The sequence below is a fragment of the Trichechus manatus genome, unplaced genomic scaffold (genome assembly GCF_000243295.1).
Source record: "Trichechus manatus latirostris isolate Lorelei unplaced genomic scaffold, TriManLat1.0 scaffold00052, whole genome shotgun sequence".
In the NCBI taxonomy this organism is placed as follows: Eukaryota; Metazoa; Chordata; class Mammalia; order Sirenia; family Trichechidae; genus Trichechus; species Trichechus manatus.
This window is the reverse complement of record NW_004443988.1, coordinates 12,218,449-12,233,053: the sequence shown is the minus strand read 5'-3', so window position 1 is coordinate 12,233,053 and position 14,605 is coordinate 12,218,449. Positions and strand designations below refer to the sequence as shown.

The window sequence follows — 14,605 nt, the reverse complement described above, 5'->3', positions numbered from 1 at the left end:
TCTGAAGTCAAGTGTGTAAAATAAGATATATCCGGAGAAGTCTATCCTTGTCCCATCTATCCTATTCCCTCCCTCCTCTTGTACACAGCCATTTTACTTTTATGATGAATATTTTAAAATTATTTTAATTAGTTTTTAATACAAGCATATGTGTGAATTTGTACACCTCCACCTTCTTAGATAAAAGATAGCATAACCATACATGTTGTTCTCCACCTTTCTTTCTCACATATCCTGGGCATCACTCCCAAAGCAGTTAATGTGCAGATGTTCATCATTCCTCTGTACAGCTGCACAGAACCCAATTCCCCAACCCACTGCCTTTGAAGTCAATTACGACTTGTAGCGACCCTACAGGACAGAGTAGAACCGCCCCATAGGGTTTCCAAGGCTGTAATCGTTATGGAAGCAGACTGCCACATCTTTCTCCTGTGGAGCGGCTGGTGGGTTCAAACCACAGGCCTTTTGGTTAGCAGCCGAGAGCTTAATCACTGTGCCACCAGGGCTCCTTAATCCCCTAATTACACCATGGACAATTCTACCACTTCCCTACATATGGGCATTGGGTTGTTTCTAGTATTTTATTTTTACAAATAGAGCTACAATGAATAGTTGTATGTATATATCTTGCAATTTTTTCCAGTGTATTTGTGATATAGATTTATAGAAGTGGGATTGCAGGAAGAGTAAATATATAACAATTATTTTTTGGAAACAGATCACCAGGCCTTTCTTCCAAGGTGCCTCTGGGTGGGCTTAACCTCCAACCTTTTGGTTAGCAGCTTAAGTTTGTTCCACTCAGGGACTACACAGTATTTATACTTCAACTGATTTCCCTTGAAAGAAAAAAGCTTTCGATACTCTATCGCTTAAGTCTCAATGATCTGTCTGGTGGCAGTGACTGAAGAACTCATAGGGGCCCAGTTGTTAAGGAGATTGTGCATGCACAGCTATGGAGACTCCTCTGGTTCCCAGATATGCCCTGCTGTTGATGGAGAAGCTGCTGAGCCTCTTGGCGTCTCACAGGGGTTAGGCAGACTCTCTGGAAATCATGCTGATTTTCCCCAAACTCTGCCGGGAGTTTGGGAAGTTGAATAGTTGTCAACCGTTGACACTTTATCCTATTCTCAGTAACAGTCCTGGATTTTTGTCATAAAATTCATCTCTCTTCTGCCCTCGGTCCCTGTGGTCCAGGAGAAGATTCTACCCGTCTTCAAATACCCTGCTGGTATTTCAAATATCTTGATGATATTCATATTTATCTTTATATAGTTTCCAGCATTGTCATCCATGGTGGACAGGTTTCAGTAGAGCTTCCAGACAGAGACGGAAAAATTCTGAAAATTAGCCCATGAAAACCTTATGGATGACAACAGACCATTGTCCAACTCGCTTGCTTTGGACTCATCATCAGAGGGGATCAATTGCTGAAGGAGGACATCATGTTTGGTGAAGCGGATGGCCAATGAGAGGGAGGGAGACCCTCAGTGAGATGACTGACACAATAGCCACAACAGTGGACCAGCGACTGGGATGATGACGCAGGATCAGGCAACGTTTAGTTCTGTTTTACGTAAGGTCACTGTGAGTTGCCTCGATGACAGCTAACAATACGTAGTAAAATGGCAGGTCAGGGGGACAGGGCATAGAATCCCATTTACCTCTAGCAGCTGGCAGTGCTGATAAATACCCTAAGAACCTCACACCTGTGGAATGATCAAATTGCCTTTAACAGTAGGGCCGAACTGAGAAATGGAAGAAAATCAAGTTTTGATGACATTCGTGGAGCCCTGAATCCAACCGTGACCTCTGGATTTTTTTAGTTATGGAGGCAGTATGTTTTCCTTTTTGTTTAGGCCATCCTCCCCACCCCCCACATTTGTGAAAGAAAGGGTCCTACCTGATGAGAACTCCCTAAATTCTACATATTGTAAGGCTATAACAACGTGGGAAACCAAGTAGCATCATAACCTATAGTTCTCATTCCTGCAAACAGAAACAGAACACACATGTGAACTCTATTTAATTCACTCCATTTTATTCCGGGATGTGTATTACAGATAATACAAGTCACAAACATACCAGTGGACACTGAAAACTAAGGCCATTTTGTGAGTTATTTTTAAAATTGGTGTTTTGCACATAATGCTTTTTTTAAAAAATTACCAAAACTAAGATTCTCTCATGAAATAAAGAAAGAAAGGTAGGTACAAGACAACTTTAGGGCCGTATCTGATCTGAAGCTCATCATGTGACAAAAACACGTTTGCTTTCTACAGCACGCGTAACAGTATAAGGCAACCACTACCTCAGCATCTGGCTCTCTTCTCCCTGTTATCACCAAGTGGTGCTTACCCAGGACAGTGACCAGTGCTTACAAGCCATTTCCTCCCAGTGAGTAGCAAAGAGAATTTACCTAAGAAACGCATTACAGAATTCTCGGAACAAGAAAAGGGAACCGTAACTAAGGCACTGGAAGCATGTTATTTATATAAAGAAATGTAAACAGTTGAACATCAACAGGCTCCCTCCCTTAGTCTTGACTGCAAAGGGGCACCAGGGCGTAGTGGTCGGGCCAGGGCTTGAAGCTGGCTGGAACATTCTCCTTCTCTGCAGAACTCAGCCTTGCTAAGTGCTCCTGATACAAGATTTCTGAATGGTGCTGTTGGAATAATTAATTTCAGTGACTCAAATGGAAGATGTTATTTCCCCTTAATCTGCATTGTAACAGCATAAAAAAACAAGAAAGGATTTCATTAGGAGCCTGAAATTATGAGCTCTTTCTAACATTTACTTTAAGTCCTTTGCCATGTTTTTCTAATGAATTTTAAAATTACTTTGGCTTGTTTCATCAAAGATGTCTGGTTAAAGAACTTGTTACCTAACCAGGGCCCTTTCTTGTAGGTTCATATTTTAAGTATAATGGTTCATGTCCTATATAAACCACAATTGCTTTATTTAAAACTTTACAGAATGGTAAATTAAAGATTTAACAATTAGACCTATAGCACTGTAAAAATTTCAAAGTCGATCGAGTTCGCCTTCGAAGGACCGAAAGGGCATTAAGTAGGGACTGAGTGTCCAGCTATAGCTGGACCCGAAGTGGCTCTGGGTGTGGAGGGACAGGGAGAGAAGGTGTAGAAAGGGTAATTACTGGGGGCAATCATATTGAAAAGCTAAAGTAATTCATGCTTGACGTTTTGGCATCAATTTAAAATAGCTCTCAGTTCCAAATCATTAACTGTGTATTTCTTTTTAAAAATTATTTATTTAAATAAAAGAAAAAGGCTTTAACACAAATAAACATGTAGAGAAATGCAAACAGTTATGATTTAAAAAGAAGACTGATTGCAAAAAGCTAAAACAAAACAAACCCCCCAAATGGGACTTTCTTTTTGACGTTATCATTTCTAATTCTTAAAGCAAGTACAATGTTGATTATTGGTCAGTTTTAGTGCTTTATAATTATGAATCCAGGTAGGTCAAATAAAGCTCACATTCATGTTTCTAATTAGCAGGGAAAAAAAAAATCAAATCCCTCTTTAAAGATTCCAGAGGGTACATTTTGCACAAGGAGGCACGTGACTGCGGAAGGTGGTCAGTAATCAACTGCAGCTTGGACTGGCTGGCTGCATTGTAAACCCATTTGGGGTAGAGGGCGCAGCTTTTCTCTTCTACTCAGGACAAATGTGATCCTAATTGTTAAGCTGTTTCCGTGTTTCCAAATGTAACCAAAGGAAGTCTGAGAGAAACCTAAATTAGAAACCTCTTTTACTAAGGCAGAAAAACAACAACAACAACAAAGGTTAGGGCAAAAAACAAACAAAAAAACCTTAAAAACCATGAGGTTAAATAGCTGGGTTTGGAGCAGATGTGCATAATAACTAATTTGTAACTCCGAGCAGGATTAAAAATAGCTTGTGAGGGGCATTTAAATATAGGCTGGTGAGTTTCAGTAGGGCCACTAGTTAATATCCTTCCAATAAAAATGATGTGTCAACATTGTTCTGTCCCAACCAGTACTTTCTACAAGTATCTGCTCTGTAAGTTCAGCTCACGACATGTTTACCTTTCACCACAATGTGCAATTCAACTGTTGGGTAAAAGTCACAGTCAAGCAAAAATGAAGTGTAATTAAAGAGAAGGCACTGATGCCACAAGAGTACACAAAGCAGTAAGTAGCTTTTGAGGCTGACTGAACACAGCAATAAAGCTGGCAGGTTTGCTAACAGAACTTTTAATTGCCTCACATTTTCTGCTGCGCTGACCAGCATCCCTGTGACTGAAGTAAAAAGAAGAGTGGAAACGAGGATACATTTCTTTTGCCTCAGAAGGAGACTGACGCTGTTGGTTTACTAGATTTTCCAGTGACTCCAAATGACAGGAATATTTAGGTGAACAACTGGTCAAAAGCGGGTGTAAATATTAATACTGAAAGAGGAAGCTTGGGATTAAAAAAGAGAGAGAGAGAGACCCCTTGCTACTATTAAAAAGGATTCATTTCTGTCCATCAGTTTGGTTTTAGGAGTAACCCTGCTGGGGCTCCAGGGCAGAGTAAGTAAACCGTTACTGCCCTGTCTGCAGCACTGCTGTTACTGTTTCAAGGGCAGAAGCTGGACACCCAGCATATGGAGAAGACATAATAACCTTCCTTTTTTGATAGGTTTTAAAGAAATACTTCAAAAGACATGCAACTTCAAAAGACAGTGTCTGACTGCAATAACAATGTTCTCCAAGCCTTCCTTTAAAAAAGTGACTTCATGTATACCATTTTTAATGCAGAAAAAGCTACACCTGCCAACAAGTTGTAAGGAAACCAGCACTAAGCATGCAACATTAAGTAGGAGTGAAGAACTAAACCCTATTAATTCCTATCTTTAAAACTCAAGCTCAGGTTTCCAAGTGGAGAGCCTATGGTTGCTTCCTGAGACACGTCCAGGTCTTATTTTCCTTGTGAAAGAAGGGCACAGGTGGTCTTCTGACGCCTAGGTCGCACAAGGCTAAATGCCAAAATTTTAAGAATGATGAAGGGCTTCCTATCAAAATGTTTGATTAGTTTAAGAACAGGGATTTCAGTTTTCTGGTCTTCAGGAAGAAGGGTAGAATGGGTTTGATTGGCATAGAAAGGGGTAAGGGCAGTGCAGAAGCAGGGAGTCCCAGGCACCGTGTGCCAGGGGTGCCAGGAGAAAGTGCTCACCTTGGTGAGGTGACCTGGGCAGTCATGTACCGGCACTTGACCTGGGCCCATGCTCAAGAGGTCCAGGTCTGCCTTCTCATCTAGGGAGTTTGGCAGGTAATCAGATTGGGCCTGTAAGAAGAACTTCTGTGTACTCTCTGTTACAAGCTTGATGATTGCTTAATACTCTGGGCCCGAGTTACTTCACAGCGACAGCTCCCTGCTAAGCAGTGTCGAAAATTATGTTCAGAGATTTAAAAAAAACAAAACAACAAAAAAAAAACTGTTGTGTAGCAATATTTTTTCTCACAAAATTAAATGCAAAATATCTTTAACAAATAATGATGGTAGTATGAAATATTTGACATCATCATGCAAAAATGCAACTCGGTTTACAGAAGTTTAGAACTTTTCCAAAATATCCCCTAGGTTTTTTTACATTGTCAACCATATAATCTCACTCATTTTTCTTTGAATTTAAATGTGGTTGCTTGTGTAAAAAACGGTAACATGCAAGTTCAATGATCTCCAGTCCACCAAACAGTCTCTCCTGCAACACGAAGATTACAATGGTGATTATAAAATACCACCGAACTAGACTGTACTGATAGATGAGCAGGCACACTGCAGGGCTGAACAGGGTCCAGTACAGTATGGACAGCAATTTGACCACAAGGACCCTGAGCTCAGACTTGCAAGGGGGAATTACGCTCCGCCCAGTGAAGTAAAAATTCTTCTCCCCTTGATAGAAGGAACGGAGCCTCTCTTCCTTCTCTTCCCACCGCTTGTGGCACCAGAGCTGAAGGTCCTCCTTGGATGTAGGGAGGGTGTCGATGGGGTATCGGCGGACATGAAAGTGGATTTCCTCAGGAAAGTTTCCATTGAGGAGGTGCTTCTCAGTCTGAGGAATGTTGTGAGGATACGCCACAGTGACATCATGGATAGCATCAAGGTTCTTACCTAGGTTTTACAGAAGATAAAAATATAGATGGAGCAATGATCACTTGAGGTGGTGATGCTGATTCACACTGCAAGACAGAGCCCAAAACACTGAATGTCAGAGCAGAGTGAACCACAATGAACAAACAAGGGCTATAAATCCTGGTGTTCCTGGGCACTTGGGTCAGTATTTACCAGTCATGTTCAGTTTTTTCCTTTTTCTGCTTGCTGATTACCACAAAGACCTTTAGAAAGAAATTCTCTGCATTTGCAGAAACAGTAACCTGCCATTCTAAAACTAACGGGACAAGCATATTCAGTCACATTCGATAGGCCAGTACAGAGCACAGGACTAACATCTTCACACCAACAGGTCCACTATTGATACCTCCTATTAATACTCCCTCCTCTCCAAATAAAAAAGACAAACCTCACTTTAACCCTTTATTACCATGGCACCTACTAGAAAGAAAAACTCAGAATCAGACTTGATAAAGTGGTCTGAAACACATGAAAACCTTCCTCTTTTTTTTTAAGGTATAAACACTGACCTGGTAAACCACCATCCTTAGCAACCTCATGAATAATTACTTTGGGGGGTTAAGTGTTTTCAGCAAAGTGATACACCAGATGCTGGAGACAGAAAGACGAATTAACCCTCAAGAGGGTCACAAAATAGTCGGGAGACGTGCATGTATAATACCCTAACCAGCACCATATGGGAACACATAAGGGGTTATGTGGGCACGAAGAAGGAAGTGCCTCCTGCCGCCTGAGGGGAAGGGGGGTGAAGGAGGAGAGGGAGCTGCAAGGCAGTGGCCGAGCACTGCAGGCAGAGCACAGTGGGGACAGGTCACTAAAAGGAGGGTGGAGGCATATGGTAAAAGCCTTCATACTGTCATATTTCAGAATATGAACTCTATTCTGTAGATGGTGAATCACCTTAGATGGGGGAGAACCATTTAAGAATTTTAAACATAGAGATAACCAGAATGTTTCATTTTAGCAAGGATTACCCTTATGGGCTCCCTGGAGGCGCAAACAGTTAAGTACTCGACTATAAGCTGAAAGGTTCGCGGTTTGAACTCATCCAGAGGCACCTTGGAAGACAAGCCTGATAATCTGGAGCAGTTCTATCTGTACACATGTGTTCGCCATGAGTGGGAACTGACTCAACAGCAACTAACAACAACAACAACCCTGAGGAAGTGAAAAGAATGGTTTGAAGAGGACCAGAGACAAGACTAAGAGTTGTCAGCGGCCATGGAGTTGGCCCCTGACTCATGGCAACCTCATGCATAGTGAGACTGGACTGTTGCGATCCATAGGATTTTCAATGGCTCATTTATCAGAAGTAGACTGCCAGTCCTTTCATCCTAGTCTGAAAGCCTCACTGAAACCTGTCCGGCATCATATCAACCTGCAAACCTCCACTGATGGATGGGTGGTGGTTGCACTTTAGGTGCAATGGCCAGGAATCGAACCCAGGTCTACTGCATAGAAGATGAGAATTCTACCACTGAACCGCTACTGTCCCCAAGACAGAGCTAGGGTGAGTAATTAGATGGTTATTGCAATATTACAGGCAAGAAATGAAGAGGAGGTAGGGGCCAAAGGAAGAGACATGTCCAGAAAAATTATAAGGAAGAACTCACGTGACATAGTGGTCAACTGGACATGGAAGGGTGAAGAGGAGTGAGCAGGGAGGAAGGAGCCCCGGTGGTTCTTGCTCAGGGGACTGAGTGGATTAGATGTGTAAGAGGATATCAGAGCTAGAAGGGACCATGGGGATCACTTAATCAAACCTGCATATGAAGGCCCAGAGAAGTTAAGTATTTTGCCCAAGGGCACACAGTGTGTTGATGACTTGCCTGAATGTTGCTTTCTTCCCTACCATGTTGTCTTCAGTGACAGACTTCTGATGTGGACTTTGATTTGTCACAGAACTATGTGATGCAGACAAAACTCATCTGTGGTGACAGAAATCAGAAGAGAGGTTGCCTGTGGAGGTGGGAACTGATTGGAAGGGAGAATGAGGAAACCTAGATGACAGATATGTTCTATATCTTGATTAGGGTGTGCATTACATGGTGTTTACATTTGTCAAAATCATTAAAATGTACATTTAAGATCTGTGCATTTCACTCTATTTAAATTTTATCTCAATAGTAATAATAGTAAAGATCAGATACAACTCTCCCACCTCGCCCCATGTTGTACCCTTTCCAGTGAACCTGTTAGGTTATACTCTTCTTTTTTAATGATTCTTTATGTCTTCTGTAAAGGCTTATCATCAGTCCCCATTACCCTATGATTTACTTTAGGGTACTGACAATGTTTCGATTTGGTTTCATAACTGTCTTGTAAAATAATCAGCACTTAATAACAGCTAAGTTATAAAAAATAAAAATACCTGCACCAGCAAGGCTTAGATTCAAATTCAAGGGCATGCTGTGTATTGTTTGAGAGAGCAGAGGAGGTGCACATGAAAGGCTCATGGAAGGAAGCTTTAGTAGCTATATCGGAATGCCCAGCAGAAGACGAGGCCGGACCTGTTAGGCTCCAAAGAAGAGACATGGGTCCAGCGGTTAGAAGCTACAGGGAAAAGCTTTCTAACAGAGCTGTCAAGAGATAATGTGTTCACCCTTTGAGAAAAGGCTGGTTGGCCACTTGCCTGGCATGCTGTAACTGGAATTTGTACACGAGAAGGTAGGTTGTCTGATCAAGCATCCAAGAAAGACCTACTCTTTCACTAATGCACCGAGCATGATTCACCTCTTCAACTGGTAATACGTCGCCCTGCTAACTCATCTGCATTAAAAATGAAGCAACCTTTTGTCTATTGTCATTAGTCATTACCTTCCTGCCCCATACTAGAGAAAACTTTTTTTTTTTGACTATACAAGCTAGTTTAATTTTTTATTGTACCCTCTATCACCAGACCTCAGACCCCCATCCATTTATGCTCATCAACCCCAATCATAATCCTTGTTCCAGTTGCCTACATCAACTCTATCTACCCCTTTCCCACTTCCTCTCACAATGCAGAAAACATCTTTTCCTTTCGTCACTTGTCATGGCAATTGTCCTCTGTGACTCAAATGAGAGTTCACATTTCATTTACCTTCAAAACTCCGCTGCAGTCAATATTCCTGCTGCCACCTTCTGCCCAAGCCCTTCTCCTCAATCAAGGTTATGATCTTCATCAACATGACTTTTTTCACAGCCTTGACTAATCTCGTCTCCTCATGTATTTCCTGTCATCTTTCTACTTAGCCATTCTACACCACTTGTCACATTCAATCTTAAAAGCTGCTCTCATGTCCCAGCCATTCTCCCACAAGTGGTTCTTAATGCTTATCGATTAAACACACACACACACAAACACACACACACCAAACCAGCTGTCGTTGAGTTGATTCCAATTCATGGTGACCTCTTGTATGTCAGAGTAGAAATGTGCTTCATAGGGTTTTCAATGGCTGATTTTTCAGAAGTAGATAGCCAGGTCTTCCAAGCTGCCTACGGGTGGGCCTGAATCGCCCACCTTTCAGTTAACAGCCAAACACTTAACTGTTTGTGCCATTCACGTAGTCTTACAAATCGGTTTCAAAATGTAGGAGAAGTTTCTTACTAGTATGAGTAAGAAACAAAATTGCCCCTTGCTTTCCGCTTACTGGACAATCTGTAGAATAGGGGTGTGTGTGTGTGTGTGTGTGTGTGTGTGTGTGTGCGTGCGTGCGTGTGTGTGTGTTATGACACTCAGTATATAAATAGCAAGTTTCGAGACAATGATGGTACCATTGACAGAATCTTCCAAAGTGAAAAATTTTAGATTCACTGCAGTGCAGAGCACTCGAATCAGATTGCCTGGGTTTAAATCCTGGCTCTCCCTCTTACTGAGTGAGTTACTTCACCTCTCTGAGGCTAATTTAGTTCCTGTATCTATAAACTACCTTATAGGGTTGGTTTTAAGGATTAAATGAGATAACACATGCAAAAGCATTTAAAACAGGATCTGATACATAGTACACACTCAATAAGTGTTAGCTGCTGCTGTCATCGTTGTCATAATCGTTACTATTATTGAATCAGATTGTTAGCACGTTAGGCTCCAACCTGCCTCTCTAACTTTAGCTCCTAGAAATCCACTGATGGCAGCACAGTGTGGGGAAAACTCAATCTGAATACCCTTTCTCTACTACTGTTCACAGAACTAGTTGCCTGACCCTGAAGACACAAATTAGGGACCTCCTGATTTAAATCTTCAACTCAAGACAAAACATTCAAGCTATTGTCTCCCCAAATTGTCAAAAACATTCCCTCTTTCCATGTAATATTTTATTTCAACCCCTTCAAAGTCCAGCTAATGTCAAGAGTTCTAAGAAGAGCTTTCTGCAAGAATCTAGGCCTGGAGTGGTCTCGCCCTGTACGAATGCTTAAAGCACATGTGCTGATGTGCTTTTGGGTGCTCACCTGCTATCCTGCACTACTGAAGTACATGCAAACCCCTTGTCTCCCAGAGAACTATAAACACTTTAAAGGCAAGGACCACGTCTGCCTCTTGAGAACTTTAGTACCAAGCACAATGCCCTGCACACACTAAAGAGGTGCCAGAAATGCTTATTAGGCCAATATTTCTATGGCCTATTATCTTCTCATCTAAAAATATGGGAGATCATAATAATGCCTTCTGCACTGGGTTGTTACAAGGATTCAGTGAGCTAAAGCACTCTGCACAGTGCTGGGCACATAGTAAGCTCTTAAATGTTACCATCTATTGTTGTTGTTAGGTGCCATCGAGTCGGTTCCGACTCATAGTGACCCTATGTACAACAGAACGAAACATTGCCTGGTCCTGCGCCCTCCTCACGATCATTGTTACACTTGAGCCCATTGCTGCAGCCACTGTGTCAATCCAACTCATTGAGGGTCTTCCTCTCCTTCTCTGACCATTCACTTCATCAAGCATGATGTTCTCCAGGGACTGGTCCCTCCTGATAACATGGGATACCATCTATTACAACTTCTATACTCAGTCAATGAGACTAACTTGCTTCATGGTATTTTTTCAATCTGTGTTCTATGAATTCTTGGTTTTGTGAAAGAACTACATAATCTTGGGAGGAGTTGATGGTGTCACCTTACAAATAAACGATATTCTAAAAGTTTATTGTAAATTCATTGTTTGGAATTTAGAGCTTTGGAATGATACAATATGATTAAAAGACTATCTCTTCTTTACATAACAAACAAGTAAAAAGCAATATTGTAATGTTAGAAACTAAAAAAGACAATAAAGCAGGAAGGGGAAACTGAGAGAGAAGAAAGATAGCCCATACCTTGAGCTCATTTCCCTGATATTATAATTCTATGTTAATGGAACAAAATGCTCCCCAGTCCTGTACCATCCCCATGTTTGGTTGTAGACTGGACCATTGTGATCCATAAGATTTCCACTGGCTTATTTTTGTTTGTTTGTTTTTCAAAAGGAAAGAGCTACATTTAATCTTTTAATTTTTAAAAATGCCTGATGTTGCAGAGAGAAACTGAAATGTATTAGTAATCCACTACACTGACATGAAACAGAAAAAAAAGTAAAAAACGAGCATCTAACACAATGAAATATGCATCTCAACATTCATTGTTGAATACAGAATTAAATGCTTTAATTAAAAATAACTCACAGAAGTAGAATTTTAAAATGTACCAATTATTTAAAATATAGAATTGCTGTTTGTTTGAAAGATGACAAAGATAATGGCTTTCACCCCTGGAGAGGTAGATTCATTGTCAAGAAAGCTGTTAAGTGGTTTATTTATGGAAGTAGATTGGCAGGCCTTTCTTCCTTGTCTTAGTCTGAAAGCTCAGCATCTGAGCAACACACAAATCTCCACTGACTAGTGGGTGTTGGCCACACATGAGATACATTAACAGAAAATGGCACCTGAGTCTTCCATATGGAAGGTGAGAACTCTACCACTGAATGAATGCCGACAGGGCTATAATAATATATTTTAAGAAAAAGTATTGAAAGAAGTTCCTCCAATTACAAAGGATTTATACTGCCTCTACATCTTTCGCTCTATAAAAACAATAAACTTTTAAATATGCAGATTATGATGGCTGTCATCAGTAAAATCCATTTTAAAAAGATCTCAATGCTTTTTAGATCTCTTTAGACTACTGCTTTTTAGATGGCTTAAAGTACAAATGGAGATGTTATCTATCCACTTGTAATCTGCCTATATATGGGGCTTAGAAAATGGATCTGTTCTGTTTTGATACTGTCTACTGGAAACTTCCATGCTTTTCTATTTTATAAAGCTAGTACTCAATGTAGAACAATCACATCCACTTAGACCTACAGCTGTTTCTTTTTTCCCTGGAAGAACAGAAAAAACACATGCTTAATACTACAAAACCTCAAACCAAACCCACTGCTGTTGAGTTGGTTCCGACTCACAGTGACCCTATAGGACAGAGTAGAACTGCCCCACAGGGTTTCCAAGGCTGTAAATCTTTACGGAAGCAGACTGCTACATCTTTCTCCCCTGGAACGGCTGGTGGGTTTGAACCACCAACCTTTTGGTTAGCAGCTGAGTGCTTTAACCACTATACCACCAAGGCTCCTCTAGTATTGCAAACCTAGGGTAAATTTTTAGTCTCAGACTGAGAATGAGGGAATTTGGAATACTTTATTCATGTTTAAGTAACTGACAGAAGTTTAAAGGGTATGAATGGATTTTACAAATGCAGTGTCACATCAGGTTGAGCTCCTGATTAGAAGTGTCCTGCCTGCCACAGTCTGCAAGCTCAGTGGGGGTGGGAGGGCGCCAGCTCCTTACACACTGGTATGTTCAGGAGAACCGAATGAGGCCTTTGTCATCTCAAAATGCACATTAGAGCAAAGAAATCCTGGTTTGCCCATGGTTGCTAAAGCATCATATCCAATTATGCAGTTCAATGGCAGAATAAATCCAAATGATGTTTTTTAATCTCAAAGTGATCTTTAACAGAGCTATAACAACTGAAATTTCCCTTTCTCCCCCACTCCATAATCAAATATATGCAGAATATACAAAAATATAATTTATTTTAGATTGCATTTTAATATGTTTTAAAAAAAATAAAAAGGCCACTACACATGAGCCTATTTTCTTTTAGCCAGATCTAAATCTATAAATCTAACTACATATATTATGAAAACCGAAAAAACTAAACCATTGCTTTCAAGTCGATTCTGACTCATAGCGACCCTATTGGACAGAGTAGAATTGCCTCGTATCATAGGGTTTCCAAGGAGAGGCTGGTGGATGTGAACTGCCGACCTTTTGGCTAGCAGCCAAGCTCTTAACCACTGTGTCACAAAGGCTCCTAACCCTAACTACATATATTAGAAAGTCTTAAAGTGGCCTGCCATCTAAGATGAGTTTATATTAAAAGAAAATGCTGAGGCTGCTGATTTTGTGCTTTTTCACATTAAAAAAAAAAAAATTACCCACGAGGATAAAAGTTGCATTTAGTAACCAAGCAATCATTTATTCATTCACTCTGTCACCTTGGAACTAATATGCAATAATACATGGCTGATGATAAGCATGACCAATTGACACTAGTCAGTGCATTTTGAAGAATGGTATTGAATGGGCTGATGTGGATATATTTAGACTAAAACTACCAATTAATAAGGCACAAAGGTTTAAAATAAAGGGTATGTGTGGATCATTTAAAACCAACTGGTATTAAGGCTCAAACAGTACCACTTTGTTAGTGAAAATACTACTGTTTTCTACTAGGATCATTACTCATTTTTCCTTCTGCTAAGTCTTTTTAATACTCAAGGAACAAAAGGAGTCAGACAGCTTTTCACTGGAGTCGCAGCTCTGCCTCTTACCAGCTGTGTGACCTTAGCATGGTCACCATAAGCCTCCGGCGTAAATGTAGACAATTAACAGCAACCAAGAGGGTTTTGTGGAGATCAAATGGATAAGGACTGTAAAGTGCTTAGAGAAGTTCCTGGCACATGGTATTGTAACTGTATTTTCCATTCCTCTAGGTGGGATGATTATCTACAGCACTTGAAGTGAGTTTCCGTTGAGGCTGCTACCCTCTACCCTACTTCATTCTCTAGATTTCTCCTTGCCTTACATTTCTCTCCATCCCTAATAGCTCATTCCTTAGACATTTTAAGCTAAGCATGGATATTAAATCCATAATGGCATTCAGAATTAGAAGCTGATGATCTATGCTCTAGCATCATTATCATCCTGCCCTGTCTTTTTTTTAATGAGTCAAAGTTAGTACCTAAGCTTTTCCTAATAAAGAATCACCCTCGACTTAATATCCAACCTTCAGCTGGAAAGGGAAACTAAAAATGGTATCCTTGTGGACAATCTTGCTTATCCAACCTGAATTCGAGTGGTTATAGTCAATTTCACGGACACGTATTTTCACATTCCTATCTGAAACAATCCTGTTGAACTTTTC

The 14,605-nt window shown here is 40.6% G+C and overlaps 1 protein-coding gene across 6 annotated transcripts in view; it reads right to left on the bottom strand.

Annotated features, from left to right (window-relative positions):
• Positions 1-1,850: 1,850 nt before the first annotated feature.
• The window catches only part of LCLAT1 (lysocardiolipin acyltransferase 1), a 365,885-nt gene continuing 353,130 nt past the window's right edge, over positions 1,851-14,605 (bottom strand). For 4 of the 6 annotated variants that reach the window (XM_023732462.1, XM_023732461.1, XM_023732460.1 and 1 more), the window contains exon 4: positions 1,851-6,136. In XM_023732462.1, coding sequence (XP_023588230.1) covers positions 5,634-6,136 — 503 coding nt within the window. In that variant the 3' untranslated portion in view covers positions 1,851-5,633. The remainder of the gene's footprint in view (positions 6,137-14,605) is intronic. The other 2 variants (XM_023732457.1, XM_023732458.1) reach the window with 1 other exon arrangement.